The sequence below is a fragment of the Rhinolophus sinicus genome, chromosome 2 (genome assembly GCF_057876585.1).
Source record: "Rhinolophus sinicus isolate RSI-liver-muscle chromosome 2, RSI-T2T, whole genome shotgun sequence".
Taxonomy (NCBI): domain Eukaryota; kingdom Metazoa; phylum Chordata; class Mammalia; order Chiroptera; family Rhinolophidae; genus Rhinolophus; species Rhinolophus sinicus.
In genome coordinates, this window is record NC_142502.1 from 127,808,710 (window position 1) to 127,835,420 (window position 26,711).

Genomic DNA, 26,711 nt, shown 5'->3' on the forward strand with positions numbered 1-26,711 from the left:
TGAGGAGGAAGTGACAGGCTACACGTTGAGCATGAGCTACAGTGAGTATGGGAATTGTCTGGTTGATGATACCATTTGTGGTGGAAGTGAGACTGTGCTTTATGGGTTTGCTCAAGTACAAACATGATGGGAATCCCCCAAGAGGCTGGAGTGTGTTCATTGGGGCCTGCGTAATTGTATAGTATACAGAGGGTGCCAAACAATATACAGAGGGTGCCAAACAAATGTATACACATTTTAAGAAAGGAAAAAAATCTATTAGAATTGTAATATTCAGTATATACCGATAACAAAAGACAAATGCAAGTCATGTGTGACTTCTGCAATTACAAGAGGTGCTCAGAGTGGTTACCATCAGCCTCCAGACACTTCTGGTTATGGTGAACTACTGCTTGAGCAACATTGACCGAAGTGCCCACTTATATACATTTTTTTGGCACCCCCGGTATGTTAATTGTGGGAAAGTCTAAATAAATACAGACATGAAAATAATTTAAAATTATCCAGCTATCAGTTGCCAGAGATAACCACCAATATCGATTTAATGTGCATCTTTCTAGACTTTCCAGGTGCAAACACATTCAGAAAAAAATGGATCCTATACTACATGTGTTTTGTAGTCTTTTCCACTCCATTTCCAAATGTATTTGTAAATGTCCTTTTGGGTGAACTAATATAAATCTATATCCTCAGGTCTGTGGCTACTTATTATTCCAGTTGTGTAGATGTACTATATTAAACCACTTCCTATTAATAGACTTGTAGGCTGTTTCATGGTTTTCACTTTATAGCTGGGATAGATACCCTTGACCAAATATCTGTGAAAAACAAAAAGTAGAGGAAGATCCCCCACCCAGATCATGATGAGTCCCAAACTTAGCAAATAAGCCATGCTCGCAGCTCTGCTTAGCACATGGTACAAAGAGAAATTGGCCCCAGGGTGCAGAGAGCATGCCGATGCCACCAGGCTGAGAGAGGGCACTGGGCCAGGCTGGGCTCAGTGCTCTGAGGGAAGGACAGGCTAAAGATGTCGCCTTCACTCCAGCCTTCATAGCCAGCAGGGTCAGTGAAGGGACAACAAGGTGGCCTGGAGCTGACCCCATGGAAGGACCCACTATTGTGGTTATGGCTTCCTCGCAGAGGGAATATTTCTTTCCCCTCCCACCCACACATGGTCTTTACAGGCCCTCACGCTCCTAGGACATTGCATTGGCAGTTGCAGATATTTTAGCCCAGCTTTTGAACAGTGCAGCCATTGTTTTCCTTCCCACTCACATCTTGGCTGACGGACTTTTGATTCCAGTAGCACTCACAGGTCTAGATAGAAAGTAGTTGATTAAAGGATGAAGTGGAAAGACGTCCTGCTCAAGGTGACGAATTCCTCAACCCTGTGGAGCCAGAAGAACAGGCTTAACTGAAGTGACCCAGGCTTTCATCCTGGGGAGGAACCTGCAGTGGTGGTCCTTGTCACCCAGGCTCGAATGTGTCTATGTGTGTGACTGCAGATCCATCCTCAGTATCTGGGGTGGTCCCTGTGATAAGTGACTTCTGGGAATCAAAACCGGGATGTTCTCTCCCTCCATCTCTTCTTTTCCTAAACTCAGTTTTTCACCCCAGACCCTTTCTTCACCTCTAGTCCTTTCATCCAACATGTTTATTGAGTAGAGGCAACTGAGCTGCTGCCTAAGAGCATAAATTTGGGCTCGGGCCTGGGTTTACTTTTGACCTCTGTCACCTTGGACAAGTAGCTCAAGTTTGATCCTTAGTTTTGTCATTTCTAAAATGGAGAGTATAATATTTGGCCTTATACTTGCTGAAGAAATGGGAAGCACTTAAGAGATGGTAGCAATCTCTTAAGGATGTTAGTATCATCATTATAATTCAGTTGCTCCCTGGCTATGTGACACTCTTGACACACTGTTCCATGTCCTGACCCCACTGAGTTTATATCCTGCTGAGAAGTCAGGCCCCGTCCCATCTGACCTTGGTTATTTCACTTCACAGGTGTGGAAGATATTTTGGTTAAGCCAGAGGCAGATGTCAAGAGATACAGGATCATTGACGAATCCACCCACTGCGGGCTCCGGGTGAGGAGGGCCTGGGAGGCGACAGCAGAGGGGCTGCTTTCCTACAGAACACAACCCACACCCTCCTCACTTGGCTGCTGTCTCCAACATGCTTCTCTTCTCATTCTAGGCTGTCAGGGCTGCGTTCAACCTGCCAGAAACGGCGTCATGTGATGAGATCCGAGAGAAATGGCAGGATGCCCATCTGAGCAAAGACCAGAGGGATTTCAACGTGATCGATCTCAAGTTCAAGGAGGAAGTGAACCATTACAGTAATGAGATTAACAAGGTTAGTCTGGCAGTGAGCACACTTATCGCCACCATTTTGAATGTTAGTTTTTAAAAAAATTATATTTTGATGCTCATTTGCAGCCCTTTGGAGCAGTTTGGCTGTTTAACAGCTGATTAGGTGAGATGTAAGGTGAGACATGCAAAATTCACTGATTGAAGATCCAACGTCTCCATTCCCTCACCCAAATAGTGTCTGGAAAGGTCTTCACTTAAACTGGGAGGGAATGCTTTACCCTCTTTTTTAAAAAAATATAAATAAATTTTATTAATTATATAAAATTGTTATTTTTAATTAAAGTTTATTGGGGTGACAATGTTAGTCAAGTTGCATAGGTTTCCGGTGTACAGTTCTGTAATATATCATCTGTATCTCACATCGTGTGTTCACCACCCACAGTCAGTTCTTCCATCACCATATATTTGATTTATTTTCTTTTGAAATGTTCATATTTTGAGGTGACTACATTAAAGGGGACTAAAGAAAGAAAATCTTTCCCACGGTGCCACTGCCGGGTGGAGGAACAGAATGAAGGACCCAAAACACCATTGCCGCTTATGTAGCGGAGCCAGGGGTGAAGGCCTGAGTTTAAATCCTAGCTCTGCCATGTACTTGCCATGTGACCTCGGCCAAGTGATATAACCAGCGTGCCTTGGTTTCCTCACCGGGAGGTAGGGCTGTGAGGAGCACCTACTACCCCATCGAGTGCTGAAAGGACTAAGGACCTAACCTACACAGGGCTCTCGGCATGGCAGAAGCGCGTGGGAAGTCCTCCACCATCCTGTCTGCTTTTCCACCCAGCCAGTTCAGTGCAGTTCAGAAAAGAGAGAGAAATCCCTGCGCAAGCCCAGACCACAGCCTGGTGCTGTCCACCTTCTAGTCCCAGAGCTGGGGCTCAGTCCTGTGGCTTGAAGTAGGCAGCCTGACCATCACCCTGCCTCCTGGACTTCGGGGTCCAGCCTGAGGAGGAGAGGAGGAGGCAAGGCCAACACTCAGCAGAAGCTAGTGTTTGTGTGTGGTGTGTTCTTGACTGGTTTTCAGCAGCCCTTAGGCTGCCAAGAACACAGACCTCTCACTGGAACAAGGTCGTCCTTGAGGGGTTTTCTTCAGAGGAACCTTCCCAGCACCTCCCCAAGAACTGGAGGGTCGGCTCCAAGAGCTGCCTGGGAATGCTGGGGTGGGGGGCGTTGTCCCAGAGGCATCGGGTGCTGAGAGGACTAAGGACCTAACCTTCATGTCCGTCCAGCTCCCTTTTTTTCACCACCTCTTCCCATCCGCTGTGCCTGTCCTGTGTTGGGCTGGGTCTCTGCAACGCTAGGCAGAGGCTTAAGTAGACTCAGCCCCCTCCCAGCATCTCCGCAGGCTCAGCCTGGGGGCTTGGCTTGCTTATCCTGGCTCTGGAGCTGAGGCAAGGCTCCCATGGGGTGCTCGGGCAGCGTGCTCGTGACAGGGACATTGGTCATCATTGCCAGGTGTTGGGAGCCAAGGCTGGGCTCTGCTGGGGGAATTCGCAAGGGCATCGCCTTAAATTTTATTTTTAACCAGCTTCCTTTTAGAATCACACAGTGTATATGCTGGCCCCTCTGCTTCTCCCTTTTTGCTGCTGGTTGCCAGTGACAGGCACCTCAGGCTTCCTGACGGGGTGTCAAGAGCAGCACACAGGGCCATTGTGAGACTTCTCTCTAGGGGTTCTAACAAGAGGATTGATGTCAAATGAGACTTCCTTACCTCAAGTGGGGTTTGGTGCATATCTCTGAATAGTCTGAGTTTGTTGCTTGGGACTTCAGAAGGGGGCGATGTTACTGACCGGTGTGTTTAATCTCCAGGCGTGCATGCCATTTGGCCTGCACAGACAGTTCCCAGACAACAACCTGCAGATGATGGTGCAGTCTGGAGCCAAAGGTTCAACCGTGAACACAATGCAGGTGTGAGCAAAGGCGGGCTGGCCGATATGGTGGGTGGGGCGATGGCGAGAGATAGTTTTCCGATTTGATTCTTGAGTTTTAAAGGATCCACATCCCATATAAAATGGGGCATGTACTGAAAAATATAAAATCATGTAGAAATAAATACAGGAGCTAACCACTGTTAACAAGTTAACGTTATAAACAAAGACAGATGCAAGTATCCAGATATTGATATGTATAATACAGATAGATATTGTAAATTTACACACTGTATTATCATGTTACATATAGAGGGTGCCAAAAAAATGTATACACATTTTAAGAAAGGAAAAAACTATTAATATATACCGGTCACAAAGATGAATTCCAGTCACGTTTGAGTTCTGCAATTACAAGAGATGCTCAAAGTGGTTACCATCAGTGTCCAGACACTTCTGATTACGGCGAACTACTGCTTGAGTAACATTGACCAAAGTCTTAACATCACTTAAAATGCATATACATTTTTTTTGGCACCCCCAGTATATTCACATTATACACACACACACATACACACACGTGTGTGTATATATAATCTTAGCTGAAACCCTTCAATTTTGCATGATCTGCTCTTTTCATTTAGTTTTACATTATAAGTATCGCCCTTGAGGTATCTAACCCTTACTATGAGACCCACTGTCTCATATTACCACAGGGCTATGGCAGCATTTTCATAGATCTTCACAACTTTTTTTAAACTTGATGACATTGAGAGGGCCTTAAGGACCACCTCATTGATTGGTTAGGTTAGAGCAAAAAGAATGGGCTTAAAAGGCTGAAGGCCATCAGGAAACCCCCTTGACTAAAGTGAAATCCGACACACTGTTCTCCACCCACACACCCACACACACCCCAGAAATATTAATAGGCAGCATTATCTTTTGGCCTTAGAATTTAAGGATTACATAAATATTTTTCCTGCATGCCTCATTTTCACCATTAGGAATAACCCTCAGTTCCCTTCCAGGCATAACACGATGATTCTGAAACATGGCTTCTTTTATAGCTCATTTACAACTGACACCAAATGTGGAAAATCTCCATCAGTCAACAAAAGGGAAACACAGTTATTTTATTGAGACACAAGCTTCCCTGTTTCGTTGACAAGTGTAGGTTGGCCTTAAGAACTCAGTTTCCATGCAGCTTTTCTTGAAAAGCAGGCCCTACCTCCCCGTGCTAGGTAGGACAAAGCGTTGTTTAACACACATGTGGATCTTGGGTTTTCTTTGGGTCTCCTTTCCACCAGATCTCGTGCCTGCTGGGCCAGATTGAATTGGAAGGTCGGAGACCTCCTCTGATGGCATCTGGCAAGTCACTGCCCTGCTTTGAGCCTTATGAATTCACTCCCAGGGCTGGCGGCTTCGTCACTGGCAGATTCCTCACTGGCATCAAGCCTCCTGTACGTATTTTGGTTTTTCCTTTGGCTTTTCTCCTCACTTCTAGGCTCAGTGGTAGAAGGCCTTTGACCTTTCCCAACAACTTTGATTACTGGGCAAGTAATCAATGCCCAGCCACCTGCCGCTTACCCACTGCACCCTGTGGCCAATGAGGACCCTAAGGGCATGACCACGGCATGTCGGCCATTGTGATGCCAGAGCCTAGCACAGTGCCTGGCACGTGGTGGGAGCTGATAAATGAAAACAGGAGTAAGACCAGTCCCAGCTCCACCTTGTCCTGCTGGACGCCCTCACTCAGCCACTTCTTACCTGCCTCTGAAGGCAGCAGGAAGGGGAGGCCCCGCACCAAGGTGTTCTCCATTGCCCAAGGAGCATCACAGAGGCCCCCAAGAGAACCTCCCTTGGCTCCCCCTTCACCGTAGGAAAACTGACTAGCTGTAGCAAAATGTCTGGTTTTCCCTTGGTCAACATGCGAATTCTCCCGTAAGAGAAGCGTTTTCTCCTCACACTTGTCAGAAATGGCTTGTTGAATGTTAGCACCTTTTGTTCCCTGGTCTAATGCGTCTCTGCAAGGGTGACCCTGGTGGTCAGACCACCAAGTCCAGATTGTGAACAGGACTGACCCTTTGTTTCAAGGCCACCAGGTAACTGCTCCAGAGCCTCCTCCACTTGTCCACACAGACTCTCCAGGGTTTATTGATGGGCTCTGGCAAAGGACGGTGGAGAGCTGATATAGACAGAATCTTTTAAACTGGTTGTGACCTCTTAGTGAGTCATGACATCATTTTAATAGATAGTGGCTGGCATTTATGGAATGAAACAACAGGATGGTGCGGAGAGCATAGAGTAAGGGATGGCGTGGTTTCATGAAGTTCTAGTTTGAGTCATGGATCTTTATGTGCTTGTGTGGATATATGCACTTGCTGATTACTGTTAGAAATGTATTTCTTACTGTGGGTTGTAGTCAGAAAGTTTGGAAAACACACTGTATCGCTGTTTACACTCTCGGAAGCAGAACTCAGACGTGCGAACTGAACTGACAGCGCTGAGGCCCCAGCGCCGTTTCTGTTTGGAAAATGGGATGTGACGTATTAATAGCGAGGAGGGCATGCGCAGATGCTGGTAGCACCCCGGCTCCTGTAAACAGGAGCTGTCCTACTCATCAGTGTGTCCCTCTGCTCTCGGGCAGGATAAGACAACGGTCCCCATAAGGGAGGGCAGAAGTTACTGGGGCCATTGGAGCCATCAGGAGCTCTAGGAGACCAGGCAGGGCTGCTGGAGGCATTGGCCTGAGCTGCTCTTCAGGAAGCACGCTGTCCTCACTGTCACCTCTGGGACCTGGTCCCGTTTCTCCCACAGGAGTTCTTCTTTCACTGCATGGCAGGGCGAGAGGGTCTGGTCGACACTGCTGTGAAAACCAGCCGCTCTGGCTATCTCCAAAGGTAAAAACCCCCGCTGTGCCACCTTTAGATGGAATCAGCGTCCCAATACCATTCACCTCGGTTATCTTTCACATTTCTAGTGATAATTCACTTAGGATTTCTTTGGATGAAAAAAACTTTAAAATGTCCATGGTTAGCCTGAGACAGAAAATAGCAGATATGCTTCCCCTTCTAAAGGATGGGTAGCACATGAGCTCAGAGGTTTAAACAAAGGGCCCCTGTATTCTGAGGGTGTGCCGTTCTCTGGGGGAAGTTATATCCATCATGGGAAAGGTCTGGTAGTGAGAAGCTGGTCCTCCACGCTAGAAGGGCTCAGAAGGCCAGAACAATGGCCCAAAGCCCCTGCCTGTGAGTCTGTAGTTGGAGTTGCTGTTTCTCTGGGTACAGGTGTCACTCAGGGGTTCCCCAGCCTAGACCTGTTTGTTTTCTCTCATCTCTGGGAAGAAAGAAAACAAGTAGCCACTCTAGCTGGCTTTTTTGAGCAGGCAGGGGGAATGAAGCTTAAATCTGAACAAGGCCTGACTCCAGGGCACCTGGCAGGACGGATGGAAGATCCCTGTGCTCCAGCCTCCCTCCCCTGGGGTGCAGCACGGGTGGCTCTGCCTTGCAGATTTTATGGCAATGGTTCTTTGTGAACCCTGAGAACCGGTGCTGGTAGAAATGGTGGTGAGAAATGGAGGAGACAGCAAAAATAAATCCCCATGCCTGGCAGGCCCGGTTTTAAGTTATGTTCTCAGGGAACTCAGCTGACTGCTGGAGAGGGAGGCAAAGCTCCTTTCTTTCTCCCCCTCAAAGGTCTGCCTGTCTGCTCCAGTTTTGTCCTTTCTCCTGCTTCTGAGCTCCAGATTCCCCAAAGTTGCAGCCCTTGTTTTGGTTCCTTCCCCTTGACTCCCAGAGCTGCAGCCCGTGGGGTTGGGATGGAGACAGCTCTGGGTGGCCTGTCGGTGAGGAGCCCATCTGCAGAGCTGGCTGCACTCAGTGCAGGGAGATGAGCTCCCCTCTCGGGGGCATGGATCACATGGCCAGTTCCTTCCATGAGCAGAGGTGACACCCCACCTCCACCCTTTGAAATCATTCAAGAATACATGTGCAATGTAGAAAAAGTCAGAAAACATATGATCAACTAAGTCTGGGGGTGGGGAATCCATGTGTGAGGCAGGGCTACTTGAGGCCATTTGAATGCAGGGAGGGTAGGAGAGCGTTGGGATCGTAACTGGAATGGAAAAGCAGCAGCCATTGGGACAAAAGGCACAAACACCTGTGGGATCCCTCTGCCGGTGGAGGTTCATGGTGGAAAGTGCAAGTACAGCGCTTCAGACAGAATGGATTGAAGGAGGCCAGTGGGACTATGGCGGAGGTCCAGGCCTGGGTTTGGAAGGCTGCCTCTAGCAGGTGGCAATGGGAAAGAAGAAGCAGATGTGGCAAAGACATGGGGTAATTGTCTGAAATGCAGGCGTAAGAGGCAGGGAGGCGTCAGATCCAGCTGAGTGTTCAGGCCTGGCAGCATAGTGACACTGTTGACAGAAAGCAAGATGCTACAGAGAGGAGAGAACTTGTGGGTGGCATGAGGTGGTAGCAGCAGGATATTCAAGGAGACACGTTCAGTGGACCGTTAGTGCTGAGGCCTGAAACTCGGGAGAGGCCTGAAGATGCAGCCTTGAGGGGCTGTTGCTGTGCTGAAAGCTGGAGCCTGTGAGACAATCCGAGCAGAGGGCTCAAGACTAACACGTCAGCATTTTCAGCACCAGGGAAGTGGGTGCTCAGCACAGCCTTGCCAGGCCCTGGGCTAGGTGCCAAGGAGACAGTGGTGACTAACACTGAGCTCTGTCTTTGCAGCTTGGGGAATAGTAACTCCTAGGAAACCTTATCTTAAAGTGGCAGGAGGAGAACCTGAGGCACAATGGCCAGAGATAAGGACTGGGGCCAGCAGTAGGGGAACAGGGGGGCGAGGTCGAGGGAGGCAGCTGACCCCCGGGAGGACCCAAGGAAAAGGGTACCGGGTTAGGGATATCACGTCAGCATTTAGTTCCTAGTGTCCCCGACAATCTCCGGACTGAAAGCATTGGAGAAGCATTGGGTGGGGAGACGACCCCACTGCTTTGCCCACCTTGTGGATCCAAGGACACTGGTCCCTGGGGAGCTCTGGAGTGCAGCAGAGTGAAAGGGCAAGGAGTAGTCCCAGCAGCTGGGCCTGGAGATGGGAGCCAGGGTCCAGCAGTGGCAGCCATCTCTCAGGTACACAGTTGCAGCTCTTGGCTGGGAGATGCTATAGCTCAGAGCCTGGGGCTTTGGAGCCAGCCTGTCCTGGAGTCTAGCGTGGCTGCAGAACAGCGGTCTGCTTTCCACCTCCCACCTCCTCCCTCACCTGTCCCCGGCCCCCATCAGAGGCTGCCCTGGGAGGGGATGAGCTTGGGCCCTGAGCCAGGTCTCCGTACAGGTGCATCATCAAGCACCTGGAGGGGCTGGTCGTCCAGTATGATCTGACGGTGCGTGACAGCGATGGCAGCGTGGTGCAGTTCCTGTATGGGGAGGACGGCCTGGATGTCCCCAAGACACAGTTCCTGCAGCCCAAGCAGTTCCCCTTTCTCGCCAGCAACTACGAGGTAGGTGCCAGACATCTGGCACTCGGGTGGTGGGCTCGGGGCTATGCGGTGGGCCTTGCACCCCAAGCTTTGCCACCAGTCATAGTGGCCACTGCAAAGTAGACTGGGAAGAGTTGATAAAGCACCAGTTGATACCATGACATGCTTACGATTTTCATGTCCCCTCTGTGGACTTTGAGATGACAGAAAGGCATGAGCACAGCTAGAGCAGCAGCCACCGTTTGGGGGCACTGACCACGTGCGGGGCCCTGACTGAGCACATTGGAGACTGTTCTCATGCTCACTGCAGCCTGAGGAAGGAGGCTTCCCTTCCTCTACCCATTTCACGGTGAAGGAGGCTGAGAATCAGAGTTTCAATGACTAGCTGGTGAGTGGCAGAGCCTGCATCTGAACCCAGGCTTGTGGCACACAAGCTCATACTGCACTGCTCCTGAAATGACCATCACCATTGACCGAGCAGTCACCCCAGTTTGCTGGGTGGGAAACTGAAACTGACGTGGCCTATTTAAGGTCACACAGCAGATGGTCGAATTAAAGGTTATGGTCGGTGCTGGCTCCTTTCCATCCTGGCCCCTGGCCCCAAGCATTGGTCATCACGTCTCCTTTCTTCCTAGAAACTACCCTGTGTTCTGAAGGGGCTGTGAGTATGCCGTTCTCACTCCCGTATGCCCCTCAGCTCCTGGGACCACCAGCTCCCAAGTCTGGTTTGCACAAAATGAGTCCCTGATTAGTAGCAGGTGCTCAGCCCCTCTGAGAGGTATCATGACAGCTCCACACAGGCCATCTTGGTCCCGTGAAGTTGCGTGACATTGCCCTTGGGTCATGCCCTCATCTCTTGGGTCTTGTGTGTTGTTGGTTTGTTTGTTTAGGTAATAATGAAATCAAAGCATCTCCATGAAGTTTTATCCAGAGCAGATCCCCAAAAAGCTCTCCGCCACTTCAGAGCCATCAAAAAATGGCAGAGCAAGCATTCTAACGCCTTGCCGAGAAAAGGTGCCTTCTTGAGTTATTCCCAGAAAGTTCAGGAAGCTGTGAAGGCCTGGAACCTCCAGGGCACCAACCAGCATGGCCGTAGCCCCGAGACTCAGCAGGTAAGTTAGGGGCTGTATCTCCAGTGCCCAGCACATACTGGCCTCAGTCAGGGGGTGAGGGAATGAGGGGCTGTTTTCCTAATAAATGGTATAATACTGAAATCTGGCTTCATTCACTGTCAGGAAACACATACCACCCCTTAAGAGGCAGTTTAAGGAGGGGGCTCTTTATAAAGATGTGGGCAGGATTTGAGGAAACCAACGGGCAGGTAACTGGTTCCTCACCACCCCAGGCATGAAGAAAAGGGCTGTGGGCAGAGGCCACTGGACAGGAGCCCTTATTGGAGGGCTGTGGCCTAGTCAGAGGCTCCTTAGAGGGTGGGGATCCGCACGGGCTTCACTCGCCCGCCTTCCCCTCTGCTGCGGGGCTTCCCATTAGCCAAACACAGCTGCGAGCTGAGAGGCAGGGGAGCGCTTTGAAGCCTCTGCTATGGGACAGTTTTGGGGCATAGGGTGTGTGAAAACCTGGATAGGGGCAACCAGGGATGTAGCAGTCACCTGGTTCATGGTGACTGTCCTGGTTGGCCTAGGACAGTCCTGGCTTCACCTCCTATCCTAGCGTTATTATTAACAGTGCCCCATTGCACTCTACCTGGTCACCGTAACTTGCCTAGTCACCCTACTTGTGCTTGAGTGGGCCAGGGTGAAGAGCTCGGAGCCATAGTCACACAGTGAACCCCACGACGAATTTGGTTTCTTCCTGTTTTAAATGTTGAGTTGGTTTTCTCATTGCAATTAGGATTCTGTCCCTTTCCCCACATCTCATCTGAAGCCACTGCCTTTGATCCTCCTCCGCCTGCTGGATGTCCCAGGAAAAGAAGCCCATTCCTGGGGTCCTCCAGTGTGGCTGAGGCCCACCCTTCCTTTCAGATTTTGACAATGTGGAGTGAGTTAGATGAGCAGAGCCGAAGGAAGTACCAGAAGAAGGCGGCTCCTTGTCCTGACCCCAGCCTGTCTGTGTGGCGCCCAGACATCTACTTTGCATCGGTGTCAGAAACATTTGAAAAAAAGATGGACGACTACCGTTGTGAGTGGGCCTCTCAAGCAGAGAAGAGTTATGAGAAGTCTGAGCTTTCTCTCGACAGGTAATGACATTGATTTGTGGCACGGGACCTGCAGAGGGAAACCCTGCCCTCAGGTCCTTCGGAGGGAGGGAAGTGAAGCAGAAGGGCACCTTGCAAGCCCTGAGGGCTCCGGGACAGACGAGTGGGTAGGCAGGAGTGGACACCACCACCTGGGTCAAGACCGAGAAAAGTGCTTCGCTGGGACAGAGGCTTACAGAAATGACCTCTCTCAAGTGTGGTGTGGTGGGTGAGGCTCACTGAGAGTCAGGGAATCTGGTTGCCATTCAGTGGCTGCCAACTCTGACCCGGAGCAAGTCATTCATGCCCCATGATCCCATGTCTCCGCCTTTTGCGAGGGTTTGGATCTGATTACTCCAATGGTCCTTTGAACATTGCGTGTCGAAGCCTTAAGGAAGAAGGACCACATGGAGCCCTCCGTTTAGACCCATTCACACACAAAAATAAAACAGGAAAACTATCCTGCGGTCTAAGCGGGTAAGAAGCCAGGCATGAGCCAGCATCGAGCCACAGTGGATTAAAACATCAACAGTGCCCCCAAGGAATGTCTGCTGGGAACTGGCCTTGGGGGGCTGTCGGGGGTCCTTCCTGCTCAGCTCACTAAGCCTGACCTGCTGAGCTGATGGAGCTGGAAGAGTGAGATCGGGGGGCTATAGCCTGGCTGCCCATCCAGTCTCTGGTGAAGCCCGACAGATACTTGGAGAGGCTGACAGGGCCCAGGGACTGCAGCAGGGCATGGGGACTCAGTAGAGGTGACGAGCAAAGACAGACGCTAGGGAGGAAGATCTGGAGGGGAGGGACAGGGCTCTCTCTTTTTCCCCCTTAAGGTGATTCTCTAGCCAGGCCTCAGACATTCCCAGATAGAATAAGTCATACCGGCTAGCAAACTGCCTGCAGGAGGAAGCCCTGGGTCCCCCGTGCCCCTTCCCCTGCCTCCCTGCAGCTCAGTGCTGCCGTTTACCCTCTGAAGGACCACGTCGGTCCTCCCTGCAGCTGCGCTGCATCAGGAATAGGGAGACGTTCGCCCTGGGGAGCATCACATGGGTTCGGAGGGCTCAGCACGGTGGTTCTGCCGCAGTGGCTCTTGCAGGAGACCTTTTAGCAAGCAGCAGGTTCTGGGTGCAACTCCAAAGTCCTGGAAGTATTTGAGGGTTTTTCCTGTCGGGAATACTGACGTACACTCAAACCTCACTGGTTTGAAGTAATTGGGACATTAAGTCACATCAGATCAGTGAAAAGTCTGACGTTTACAAAGAACTTGTGTAGAAGCATAGTTTTGTTGCTTTCTTCTGTACTCACACATCATCCATTTAGTCCCCATCTGTGGAGCCCTTCCTTGTTCCCCGTGCAGGGGTACTATAGTATTCCTGTGACTCTTTTAAAAGGAACAATGTAAATTACAAAATTGTATAGCACTCACACTTCTGCTACAGTCAGCAACCGGTTGCGTTAATTAGGAAAATAAACACCCCCTTAACACCTCCCCCCACATCCCCGTAACTGCTTAATGAGCCTCGTCCTAGTTTGTACAGCAGGAGCCCTCTCCAAACTGTCACCACTAGTGGGGTAAAGAATTAACAAAGGAACTATAAATAGTGAGCTCAGACCTTCCCACTCTTAGGGGACTTGAAACTGGCTCAGAGGGGACACATGACATTCTCAGGGAGAACGGGGACAGTCTGATCGTGGACATCTAGAGCTTTAGCTACCAGCTGAGATCTGCGCTGTGTATTTAGGACATTCAGGATCACCAGCAGGAATTTGAGGATTAGAAGGATAATTTGTCAGGAAAAAACAGCCGAGAAAGAGGGAGAGGGGATAGGGGCTGTGGAGACCTCCTGACAGAAAGAAGGGTGGTGTCTGTGCTCTTAACCCCTGCTGTCCCCTGCCCCATCTCCAGTCTGAGGACCCTGCTGCAGCTGAAGTGGCAGCGCGCGCTGTGTGAGCCGGGTGAGGCGGTGGGCCTGCTGGCTGCCCAGAGCATCGGGGAGCCCTCCACACAGATGACCCTCAACACCTTCCACTTTGCCGGCAGAGGCGAGATGAACGTCACCCTGGGCATTCCGAGGTGGGCTACAGGGGTGCATGGGTGGGGTCCTAACCCACTCCTAGGGAAGAAGTCATTTCATTAGAGTGTGTGCATGACTGAGAGACAGGGTCTCATCAAAGTGGGAATCACGGTTGGAATTTCCAGAACCCAGGGTTTCCGTGCAGTTTCTATGGCTGGGTCAGTGCCCAGACATCTTAGAATCCCCACTTATCCTTCTGCAGTTCCTGTATCAGAGTTACCCAGGGTGCTTGTGAATCTGCACACTCCTGGGGTTAGGACTCAGGAAGATGTTAATAAGCTCCCCGCAGGGCCACCTGCATGCTCAGCGTAGGGGCACCATTCACCTGGAATGTAACCCAAGTGACCCTAGCCCTTCAGGTAAATGTATGCATCCTGTATGCAGGATGATAGCCCGTGGGCAAGAGAAAAGAACGGTTGTCAGCCCCACCTGCATCTGATGCCTGGCCCTGCCACTATATGTCAGTGACTCAGGTTCCTCAGCTTCCGCAACCTCAGGATTGGCACCTGTGGAACAAAGGACGATGAGGGGGAGGTGGGCACCATACTGGGCAGTCAGGCTGTGCAGGCTGACTGAGCTCATGGGCAAGGCCCAGAGGACGGTGCTGCACCCAGTAGGAGCGCTTGCAGACACTAGTTACCTTCCCCACATGTCACATTCATTCAGTAAGCTCTTAGTAAGCACCCACTGTGTGCAAGGCACAGGTAATAAGAACCAAGAATAAGACAGTCCTGTCATTGAAGAGCCATGTTCCAGTGGAAGAAACTGACAGGAGAGTCACTTGCTGTCACACCTGGGCTCAGAGCTGGGGCTGTCTGATTCAGCGTCTCTCCCTGCAAGTTCCCAGGGTCTCTCTCAGATCCCAAAGAGCTCTCAAAGAAAGGCCTCACACCAAGAGGGAGTGTGGGTACCTCTTCTGATCAGATGTGTCCTCGTTCTGTGACAGGTTGAGGGAGATTCTCATGGTGGCCAGCGCCAACATCAAGACACCCATGATGAGCGTGCCCGTGCTCAACACCAAGAAAGCACTGAAGAGAGTGAAAAGCCTGAAGAGGCGGCTCACCAGAGTGTGCTTAGGGGAGGTAACTGTCTCTGAACCACTGCAGCTGGGCCAGACATTTTCCTGCATCCTCCCATCCGGGAAGAACAGCTTTGCTGACATTAGACCCTGGGCTCAGTCTCCCATCAGTGAGAGGGCACCTTCCTCTGCCAGGTGCTGAGCAGTGATGGATCAGGAAGCTGGAAAAGTAATCATTAGTTCTGCAGGTTGTCATGTGCGTTACAAATAGAGACTTCCTGGGTTAGCATAGCAGCCCTGCTGGAGCCCACTCCCTACAGCCTTGGGCCGTTCTCTGGGGGTGACCTGCAGGCTGTGGGACCCCCTGCCCCCAAGGGGTCTACACCAGCAGAGCTCACTGGAGTTTCTTCGGGGTTTTGGCCAGTGGTTCCAGCCCCTGTCCCCCAAAGCCCATGGGTTTCACATAACCCACCTGTAATGCTCAGTTCCCTGGTACCAGGGTAAGTTGGGTTCTCTCTGTGTATCTGGTTCTAGGTGTTGCAGAAAATTGATGTCCAGGAGTCCTTCTCTATGGGAGTAAAACAGAATAAGTTCCGGGTGTACCAGCTGCGGTTTCAGTTTTTGCCACCTGCGTATTATCAGCAGGAGAAGTACCTGAAACCTGAGGACATCCTGCACTTCATGGAAACAAGGTCAGGACTCACGCCACGTTTGTCGTTGCTCTTGAACCCTCCTTGTCCGTAGGACTCTCTGAGATTGGGATGCATTTGCCGTAATTAGTTCTTCACAGGAAGTGCTTAGGAAAACGGCAGGACCGGCAGCCTCATCTGGAAACCTCATGCCAGCTCTGGCTTGTGTGTGTGACTACACTGACCACACGCCATTGCCTAAACCCTGTTCTTTCTGGTTGATGAGTCTTGTCTTCTTGGGTTTGTAGGTTTTAAGATACAGAGGTATGTGTATCGTAAAGAGACTTGCATCCCATCTCATCAGTGCTGCTGTAAGGTCAGACCAGCATGTGGCGGTAATTTTTGACGTGATGTGATTCCAGGCAGCATAATGTGGTTCCTGCTGCATTTATATTCTGTGAATAATGAGCAGGAGACCATTGGCCTGCTGCTCTCAAACCCCAGTTCTATGACGGGTTACTTCCAGCTTCCTAGGGAGAAATTCAGGTTCCCTTCTGTTTGGGAGAATGAACATCCTTTTTCTCTCAAGTTCAAGTCACTGTTAGGCATTTGAAAAGCACAGGCCACAATGCTGAGCAGAGGAAGAGGGAGGGCATATGAGGGTGGGGCAAGCCAGGAAGAGTCAACAAAGCATGTTTGACTTGCCAGCTGACCCCAGATCATGGAGTGCAAACTCAGATGGCTTGGGGGCCCAGCAGGTAAGAGTCCAGTGAAGCAGGTCGGAAGGCCCCCAGCAGACCTGAGTGTGCAGAACCTGCCTCTAGGGGGCGGGAATGTGGGCCAGATCTTCCAAGTCAAAAAAAAGAAAAAGAAGAAACATGCCCCCCCTGCCCCCCATCTTTTTTGTGCCTTGGGTTGTTTGGTTACTTGGCTTTTGCTTTTATAAATAAGAAGTTTCCTAATTTTTAAAACATCGGCAACTAATTCGTATCTTTTTAAAAGCCTGGTAAGGCCCAAATAGATCCCATCTGTCGGCAGGATTTGGCCACAGACCACCGACCACGGCCTCTAACCAAGACCAGCTGTCAGGTCTTCCTGGAGCTGCTCAGAAATAGAGCCCCAGTGGCAGAGTAGAGGCAGGAAGGCCACTGCGCTCAGTTGTCCCACAGCCCTTTACTGAGCGATGCACACTCAGGTCCCGAGGCAGCGTGGCGGGGAGACAGTACCTGCCCTGCCACGGACCCTCTTTCCTATCACCTGAAGATGTGAGCTGGCTTCAAGCTGGCCCTCTAAGCAGGTAGTGTTTAGGATGGTGGGTATCGTGGTAGATGAGCTTGGGTGCGAGCTCAGCCCTTTGGATGGGGGTCACTGACCAGGCAGGTCCTATCCTGGTTTACATGAGTCCTGCATGAAGTTGTCGCTGGCCAGGCTCCGGGGAACCCCTGTATCACCAGCCGCCTGGGTAAAGAAGGTTGGCTCTCAGGCGGGGCCAGTGCTCTCGTGGCGCTGTGCCAGGTCACAGGAGGCCCATCGTGCAGCCGCCTGCCGGCTCATTAATTAACGGGGAGGAACATGACTCCCAAGGGCCCCACATATTTGTGCCGGCCAGGCAGCCCTTTTCTGAGAAATGGGAGTTAGGATCACATGGCCTCTTGAGAATTATCACGAGCAGGTGGAGTTGGAGGAACTGCCCCATTTCTAGTCACCTGAGGCCTGCCAAGCAGGTGGGTCTGCAGGAGGCTGTGCATAGAGCTCTTTTTACTTACCTTTGGGAGCTGACAATCCACCACTTGAAAAATTTCTTCTTGATGAGGGACAGCCCTGGCTTCTTCCCAGCAGGGAAATGCTTTTTCAACTTCTGGTTTGTATTTTGCTCGTGCACTTGAAAAGCTGTGATAAACAAAACTGTGCAGTAGCACAACAGAAACAAAGCTGTGCCTTCAGCAGCGTGAGCTGAAGATGAGAAGCAGCAGTTCGGGGACTGGGGTGTGGTTTGCACCGCCCGTGTGAGGCCTGAGCGGCCAGGCAGCCATGTTAAGGCCTCTTACAGACCACAGGTCATGTGTGTGTGCTTTCAGAAGAGCACCGCCCCCCAAAAGCTTTTTCTCCTTCCTTCCTCCCCTTCCCCTCCCCCCTCTCTCTCCCACCCCCTTTTCTCCCTTCTCTCCGTCCTTCCCTTCCCTTCTCTCCCAGCTGCGAGATTGTGACACCTTTTCTTTAAATTTCAGGAATAATTAACGTACAATATTATGTTAGTTTCAGGTGTACAACATAGTGACTCGACATTTGTGTACACTGTGAAGTGGTCACCACAATAAGTCTAGTTACCACCTGTCACCTTACAAAGTTAATACAGTAGTTTTGACTCTATTCCCCAAGCTGTACATTACATCCCTCTGACTTATTTGTTTTATACCTGGAAGTTTGTACTTCTTAACCCCTTTTCCCATTTCACCCCCACAGTTCTCCTCTCCTCTGGCAACAACCCATCTGTTCTCTGTATCTGAGTCTGGGTTTTGTTTTTTAGATTCCACATATAAATGAAACCATACAGTATTTGCTTTTTTCTGTCTGACTTATTTCACGTGGCATACTACCCTTCAGGTCCATCTGTGTCGTCACAGATGGCAAGATTTCATTCTTTTTATGGCTGAGTAGTATTCCATTGTGTATATACCGTATTTTCTTTATCCATTCATCTGTCGATGGACACTCAGGTTGTTTCCGTTTCTTGGCTGTTGTAAATAACGCTGCAGTGAACATAGGGGTGCACATATCTTTTCAAATTAGTGCTTAGGATTTCTTCAGATAGATGCCCAGTTGTGAAACCTCCATATTATTTTCCGTAGTGGCTACACCTTTTTACATTCCCACCAACAGTGCATGAGGTTTCATGAGACTATTTTGACACAGATAGAAGACAACAACAACAGAAACTAGACACACAGTGGCACTTCTCTAGATGGAGACACAGAAGCATTGAAGGTCCCTGAGATATTCGTACTGGCACCTGTCACTTTGGATATTTGTGTAAATATCCAACAATGGGAGCATTGGGCTAGGAGTCAGGGGGGGTTTACATTCTGGCCTGCTGTCCCCAGCCATGAAATGACCAAATGGGCAGTTACAGCTTCTGTGAGTCTGACTTTGAAAACAGCAAGTGGTGGAGCTGTTGCCAGGCACTTTCGGAAACAGCCACGGGTCATATTCTCTGTTTGTAATTATTTATGTGGGATGGGAGGTTTCTCTACAGCCTGCCCGTCCTGTTTCGTTTCAGTTGCCACATTCTGACAAATAGCAAAACCTTCCCTGTGCATTCACTGTGGGCCTGCAGTTCCTTTGCTCTTGGCAAAGTCACAAAAGGGCAAACTGTTTGCACCCCCAGGAGAACACTGGTAACACGTCCACCACTTACTGGTCACCTTCTCCCATGTTCTCCACCAGTTCTGTTCATCAAAAGGGGCAGACAAGGTAGAAAATATTCCTAACTAGGGAGATTAGGGAAGGGCTCTTGGGGGGATTACATGTGCACTTAGACCCAGCCTTGAGGGGGTGAGTGCAGCTCCAGTATTAGGTAAAGGGCTGGGGAAATTGCTGGCAGAGCAATGGCTTGAGCGTGAACCCAAACAATGCAGGGGGGTGGGTGAGAGCAGATGTGTAATTAGGGTGGAGGACAGTTGTGGGGACTTGAAATGCTGGGGGGAGGAGCCTCAGATGGGTGACATCACCACAGAGGGACCAGCCAGGGGAACCTGATAATTCAGAGAAGCAGCCCCACAGCAGAGGGAAGTCATGAATAGCTCCTGTATCTGGCCGCTGGCTAAGCGCTTCTGCATCCCCGTCCATCTCTTTTCATTTCCTCCACTCGGCCGCAGAGGCTCGCGTACGAGATGGGAGTGGTCCCACTGTACAGATTTGAGCCAGGCCCTCCTCTAGTCTAGTGGAATGGGGATTTGAACCAGAGTCTGTCCTTTCAGAAGCATCTCTTCTGCTTCTTCCCGGTTGGATTGAATCTTTCTCAAGTCAAGCCTGCCTCCTCCCACCCTTCATGTGGCCATCTCATCCCTGTCCCCAGTGCCTAGTGACCAAACTTCCCAGGATGAGTGGATGAGGAGCCTTTTTTCTGCCCTTGGCAAAATCATGTACAACTTTTAAAAGTTAAAAAATAATGAGGAGGAAGAGTAGTAGTTTCTTTGTTTAATGAGCAAAATAGTAAACATTTGAGCTGACTGCTTCTAAAATTAATACCCTCAGCTCTTGTTTTCCATCCTTGCTTTGCCCCAGGCACGTGATAGGCACATTAGAGGCACTCAGAGAATACAGGACGGCTGGCTGGATGCAAGAGCGACCTTACACTTTACATAAGTAAAAGCAGTCCATTTTGGTATGCTGTTACGGCCTGTTGGAGAAGACAGGCAAGAGACTATATGGACAAAGAAGCAGTGAGCGCAGGGGTGGGGTGAGGTCCTAAGGGAGCATGAACATAGATAACTCGGGAGGAAGGGGTCAGAAAAGGCCCCCTGGGCTGTGCTTAAAATTGTTTTTTTTTTCATTGGTTTGGGTCTAACCTATTGACATGATCTGTTGCTACAAAGTAAGTTATCACTGCCTTTGAAATTCCAATGAGCATTTCCACATCTTAGTTCTTTCATCAAATTGTCAGGGTCCCACACCGAGGGCACAGGAGTGCTCAGGCCAGCGCGGTGCTCCTCTCTGGAGGTGCCGCAGACCGGGGGAAGGTCCTAGTCCTGGCTGGACTCCCCTCTCTGTACATTCTGCCGTCCTTGCTAGATGGCAGCCACAGCTGCACCAACAAGTTCTCTACTGAGCTCCCACTCTGCCAGGCCCAGTGACAGATATCAAACATACCGTGATTTCCAACCCTTAGAACAAGATTGCGTGATACATACTAATAGCCACGTTTCACAGATGAGGAAGTTAAAGCTCTGGAAACTCATGTTCAAGGTCGCACTCCCTAAGAGTGGCAGGGTACGTATCAGACCAGCCTGACAGGCGCTGTTCTTTCTGACATGCCACATGTCGTTCAGAGACAGCAAGGGGGTGGGGGGGAGTGAGCTGATAGGAGAGGCCAGATCTCAACTCCTGTCTACATTCTAACATCAGCCGAGTTGGACATGAGGTCCTTGGACAGCACATCCTGCCCCTGCAGTGAGGGGAGAGTGGGGGTGCTGGTACCAAACGGGTGTGCATGGCTGTCTTCTCGTTTTAGATTCTTTAAAATTCTGATGGAATCCATCAGAAAGAAGAATAACAAAGCATCAGCTTTCAGAAACGTGAACACTCGAAGAGCTACCCAGCGGGATGTAGACAACATTGGGGAGTCAGAGAGGAATCAGGTCAGTGAGTTCCCCAGGGGCCCGTGGGGACTGGCACAGGTAGGGACCCAGGGCTGGAAAGCACGGAGGGCGGTGGCTTACTCAGTCTTCTCTCCTGGGAAGGCTCCGTGACAGTTCTCAGCGCTCCTCGGCCCTGCCTGTCCCGGTGTTGGCCCATCTCTCCTCTTACCTTAGCATTTATCTGCTGTGCTGAGAGCCGAGAAGCAGCACTGACTTCTCAGGTGTGGGGGGCCACAGGGGAGGTAGCGTGGTCTGGGTGGCCCCGGGCAGGGCCCAGGTCATCCATCTGTCTGCTCTTAAGGACCCCTCTGTAAGTGATTTTTTTTTTTATCCTGAGGGTAGACTCAAAGTAATGGGACCTGCTGGGCTTTTGGAAGTTCTTTTTCAGTTTCATTTTGCTCCGCCTTTGACTTAGGCCAAATGAACTGGGGCCCACACTTACTGGCAGGGACCTGAGAGGCATTTTGAAGCAGGGAAGTTGGGCTTCAGTGATAAAAAAGGAAGGAGCCAGGGAAAAGCCATTGGAGGCAAAAGAGGATGATAACACCTCATTTGCCAGGCAACCTGGGGCCGTGTGGGGGCAGGTCCCTGCGTGTCATCTGAGCTGTGCAGCAGTAGGTTGTGCCCATGCATCACACCTGCTCAGGTGGAGTTGCCTGGTGCTGGCCCTGCCCCCTCTGTGACCTCAGCTGCGTCACCTCCTCTGGGCCTGTCTCCTCATCCCTAAAATGAGGGACTGGCCTCGACCAGAGAGAATTCTGGGTCTCCTGCCATGGACATGTACCAGTTGGCTTACTCAAGCACAAATGGGCATGGACTGCCTTTAAAAGGCTGCCCAGTCCTTATTTTTAAATCACCAAGAAGGAGACTAAGAAATGAGGAGCCAAGGTCAGAAGGAGAAAGGTATAAATATTTGGTTTCTAGAATACTCAATATCCCGCTAAGACGCTAAGACAACCCTTGCTCTTCGTCTCCTGCAATAAAAATATTTGGAACAATATTTTGCACCATCTTCTTCTAATGGTTTGGAAAGCCTTGGCACTTTTTTTTTTTTAATTTTTTTTTAATGCAAGATTTTGCAAGTGGTACAGGTAAAGATGAAGACTGAAGAGAAGGAGGCATGGAACCCAGGGTCGGCTCAGAGTAGATACTGGATGGATGCGTTGGTTTGTGTGGGTGGGTAGATGGCAGGTGGATGGGTGGCTAGGTTGGTGGACGCTCGGTATTGGAGCTCGTCTTTTTCCTCCCTGACCTCACACAGCAGGGAGGGCAAGAAGGTGATGAGGAAGAGGAGGGGCACGTTGTGGACGCTGAAGCTGAGGAGGGAGATGCTGATGCCTCTGATGTTAAACGCAAGGAGAAGCAAGAGGAAGAGGTGAGGAGACTGGCTGGGGTGCAGGGGCTGTGGTCACATCTCCCCTTCTCCATCACCTCTACGGATCCTCCCCTGATGCATAAGGCCACACCTTTGTATCTTGCTGGAACCCGGCAGGAACCCTGAAGCAAGACCACCCTGCCCAGCACACCTCTCGACTGAGAAGATGGTGTTCACCAGGCAGGCATCGGGCTGGGGCCAGCCCAGGGCTGGCCTCTGGGTCTGGCTGTCCCTGGGTTTGAATCAGTTTCAAGGACTGGAGGCCTTTGGCAAAGAGACGAAGTCAGGCTGCCTCCTGTTTTTACAATAAAAATATAATACCTCCCTTCCCTCCCCCAAACCAGTCCTCTACTGTCACAATGGCTGTAGGGACAGAGGCAAGGGTAGAGGGGCTGAGGGAATTCACAGGAGAGCTCAAGGTGGAGGTGCGGAGGGCGCATGAGGCCTGCAGGGCTGGCTTTCCTAGGGGAGGGGCCAGCAGGGCGGAGGAAGGCAGCCCAGGCCACGTGGAGCAGGTGTCTAGGTACGTGATGGGGCCCCTGTGACAGCCTGTCCTCTGTCCCCTCCAGGTTGACTATGAGAGTGAGGAAGAGGAGGAGAAGGAGGGGGAGGAGAACGACGAGGAGGATGTGCAGGAGGAAGGAAATGCCCCTGGAGAAGGCGCCCACAGGGCGCAGGAGCAGGATGAAGACATGGGCTCAGGCCCCGAGGAGGACTCGCCCCCGGCTGCACCCCTGACACAGCCCCGGACACCCCGCTGCAGCCAGGAGCCCCAGGGAGCCGAGGCCGTGGAGCGCCGGGTGCAGGCCGTGCGTGAATCGCACCCGTTCATCGAGGACTACCAGTATGACGCCGAGGAGAGCCTGTGGTGCCAGGTCCGTGCAGTGGGCACCACGGCGGGGCGGACCACGAGCAGGGCTGGGCCATGGTGCCAGTGCCTGCCTGCACTGCCGGCAGCGTGGCCGTTTGAGGCCTGTGAGAGTGGGTTGCTCTCTTTTTAATCCCACTTCCCTTAAATTCAGAATCCGGCGGCAGCTGTGAACCCTTCTCCCCAAATCACACATTTGACTTTCAGACCCGCAGGGGGCCACCTCTCTGATTTTTCAAGAACAGTGTGTGTGGGGTCTGATCTGCCAGGCCCTGTAGGTACTTTCCTAACATGTCACCTCATTCAGTCCTCAGTACAACAAATTGTTAACATATATCAGAGTGGTTGGAGGGGCAGCAGGAGTACCTCGTTCCTTACACGGTGGCCCCTGGTCTCCAGGATGGCGTAGTTCCCTCCCAGGGTGGGGGGTTCGGGTGCCTACACATCTACACACAGAGTGACTTTTTCGTCCTCTCCTTGATTCGGTTCAGTGGTTCCCAAATAGCGGTGTAGATGAGTCCTTGACCAGGATTACACACACGAAACTGTGTGTTATGCTTTGTGTAACTGACAGGATATCAAGGGCAGTGTTGAGCGATGCGATTTTCCCCATTCTCACTGACCTCTGGGAAAATGTCGCTCCACTGTTTTCACCTCAGTCTCAGTGACTGGAGATGGCTGCTGTGTGTGGTTGGTTAAGCTGCCCAGTGTTCACGTGTGCAGACCCACCACCCCGGCTCGCTCCAGCAGGGTCCCCTGCCCCCTGCCAAGGTTTCCTCACAGGGCTGTGAAGGAGTGCCCCTGGGGACCTGGTCAGCGTGGCCTCCGCCCCCTTCGCGGGGCTGGGGGCGGCCATGGCCCCGGGCCCAGCTCTTTCTCCTCTTGCAGGTGACAGTGAAGCTCCCTGTCATGAAGATTAACTTTGACATGAGCTCCCTGGTGGTGTCCTTGGCCCACACTGCTGTCATTTATGCGACAAAGGGCATCACGAGGTGCCTCCTGAATGAAACCACCTCCGGCAAGAATGAGAAGGAGCTTGTCTTAAACACAGAAGGAATCAACCTGCCAGAGCTATTCAAGTACGCCGAGGTACGTGTCCCTGTCCAGGTTGTCTGCTGGCCCGGCACAGATCCTCACGCTGTCTCAGCCTTGGGCCACTCAGAGGCGAGGCTCCAGCCACCTTACCCCTTCTGAGCCCAGTGTCCCCAAACACAGTTTGCATGACCTGACTTACCTCTTGGGGATGGACCTACAATGCACACGAGCCCAGTTAAGGCTTGCACAGAAACCTGCTCAACCCAGAGTCTCCCAAATTAATTTGAGTACAGTTGCTTTTTCCTTGAAATTGAAACCTTCCTAAAATACAGTTGTAAGAAATAGTTTGCTGAGTTGCTGGCCTAGCAGCTACTCACTTTATCTGGTAAAGGAAGCCCTGGGTGTAGAGGTGCCCCCCCCCCCCCGCCCTCCCGACACCCAGCATCGGCAGAGGCCCCTGTGCCCCTGTCCCACCTGCTCCACCAGCACTTCTTCTTTTTTTTTTTTAACTTTTTTTTTATTAGTTTCGGGTGCACAAAACAATGTAATAGTTTGACATTTATGATTTATATCCCTCACACAGTGACACCCCTCTCCCCTCATCCACTACCCCTCTGACATCGCACACAGCCATTACATTTCCACTGTCTCTATTCCTTACGCTGTAACAGCACTTCTGTCCTTTCCTCTGAGCTCTCTCCTGGTTCCTCCCACCTCACGGAGTCCCCAGACTTCAGAGATCCCCTCCGTCCCTGTGCACAAGTGTTTTCCCCCACAGAATACTGAGGAGCCAGGACCCCTCTAGCCCACTCTCCTCTAGTCTACACCGAGCCTTCAAAGCTCTCCCGCCTCGCAAACTTCTCCCCCAACAGCTGCCCCGCAGACGGCCCTTCTTCCTTGGAGCCTTGCACCAAATCCTTCTCCAAAGGACAGACTGAGAAAGCTCATACCTCCCAAGAGCCACTACAGGGAAAGCTCCGTGTCCCGCTCACGGGGTTTGTTTAAACAAGGCCAGACAAGTCAGCAGCGTCTCTGAGGTCTCCTGTGAAGGTGACCTGCCATAGCGTGGAGCCACCTGGGGTCCCCCGGGGTGGCTAACTGACCTCATGGAGCTGACCCATCCCTGCTCCACGTGCCCTGGACAGATGTTTGTGTGTCTGCAACAAACCAAGGGAAGACTTGATCATAGGAAACAGGTCTTTCTGTTAAATCAACAACAACAAAAGTACCATCCTTCCCGTTGACTCCAAAGTGGGTACCAAGTCATCTCTCAGCTCAGGTTATGAGGAGACAGACCTCGGGGCCTGGCTGGCGTCCTGTCAGCAGCTCTGCCTACAATTTCCTTTCCATAATCCTCGACTGCCTGGGGGCCACTTTGTCATTAGTTGTGCTCCGCTGCCAGACAAGGGCAGAGCGTGGCCTGGGTGGGACAGGCCTACATAAGGGAGCAGAAGGCCGGGCCCTCCAAATCAGTCCCTCCTTCCTCCCCCAGATTCTGGATTTGCGCCGCCTCTATTCCAACGATATCCACGCGATGGCCAGCACGTATGGCATCGAGGCCGCACTGCGCGTGATCGAAAAGGAGATCAAGGACGTGTTTGCTGTGTACGGTAAGCAGCATCACAGACAGCAGTCGGGAGATTCCAGTGTGTCAGTGCAAGAAGTGAAATACGGGCGTGGTGAGCGTGTAACCTGGAGGAGACCCTGAGAATGACTTTGGAGGAGGGGTAACTTGTGTTTCCATCTTGTGTGGTGAGTCCATCACCAAAAGCCCCCATTTGTGTCTTGGCCTCTGGCCTCAGGAATCTCCAGTCTGATAATCTGGCCCCGTACTGCTTCAGGGTTTCAGTTCCCAAGTGAAAACAATGCTGTTAGGTTCTCAGGAGCTGCCAGTCTGGCATCTCGGGTTCCTGCGCTGCTGGGTGGAAGCAGAGCACATGATGTATAACAGAGACCAGGGGAGGGGGGCACTGCCCGGCCGAGGCTCGGGGGTCAGCGCTAAGTGAGTCGGTGATGGGGCTGGGAGTGAGCGCTGGGCTCTGACACGAGCCTGTGCGCTAACTCACGTCAGGAGGTGACGCTGCCCCACTGTCCCCTTGCCGCTGCTTAGTCCTTCTGATGTTGATGCCCATGTGACAGGCATTGCCGTCGATCCCCGCCATCTCTCCCTGGTCGCCGACTACATGTGCTTCGAGGGTGTTTACAAGCCACTGAACCGCTTTGGGATCCAGTCAAACTCATCCCCTCTGCAGCAGATGACGTTTGAAACCAGCTTCCAGTTCCTGAAGCAGGCCACCATGATGGGTGCGTGTGTGAGCAGGTGTCCATGGCCTGAATCTGCTCTGGGCAAACAGCCTTGTTCCTCGGGCACCACCTTTCCACACACCTTCCATGCGAGTGAGATCTTGGAATCTCACTGTAAGAAACAGGTGGGGAGGGCTGGG

The 26,711-nt window shown here is 51.4% G+C and overlaps 1 protein-coding gene across 2 annotated transcripts in view; it reads left to right on the top strand.

Annotated features, from left to right (window-relative positions):
• POLR1A (RNA polymerase I subunit A) overlaps nt 1-26,711 on the top strand; it is a 79,635-nt gene that overhangs the window by 51,641 nt on the left and 1,283 nt on the right. Inside the window, exons 17-33 of one of the 2 annotated variants that reach the window (XM_019749207.3) lie at nt 2,005-2,087; nt 2,197-2,355; nt 4,182-4,280; nt 5,548-5,700; nt 7,058-7,140; nt 9,578-9,743; nt 10,613-10,834; nt 11,705-11,919; nt 13,817-13,984; nt 14,932-15,067; nt 15,538-15,695; nt 20,863-20,989; nt 22,251-22,364; nt 22,934-23,239; nt 24,121-24,321; nt 25,760-25,877; nt 26,407-26,571. In XM_019749207.3, the coding sequence (XP_019604766.3) occupies nt 2,005-2,087; nt 2,197-2,355; nt 4,182-4,280; nt 5,548-5,700; nt 7,058-7,140; nt 9,578-9,743; nt 10,613-10,834; nt 11,705-11,919; nt 13,817-13,984; nt 14,932-15,067; nt 15,538-15,695; nt 20,863-20,989; nt 22,251-22,364; nt 22,934-23,239; nt 24,121-24,321; nt 25,760-25,877; nt 26,407-26,571 (2,673 nt within the window). The remainder of the gene's footprint in view (nt 1-2,004; nt 2,088-2,196; nt 2,356-4,181; nt 4,281-5,547; nt 5,701-7,057; nt 7,141-9,577; nt 9,744-10,612; nt 10,835-11,704; nt 11,920-13,816; nt 13,985-14,931; nt 15,068-15,537; nt 15,696-20,862; nt 20,990-22,250; nt 22,365-22,933; nt 23,240-24,120; nt 24,322-25,759; nt 25,878-26,406; nt 26,572-26,711) is intronic. The other variant, XM_019749208.3, reaches the window with a different exon arrangement.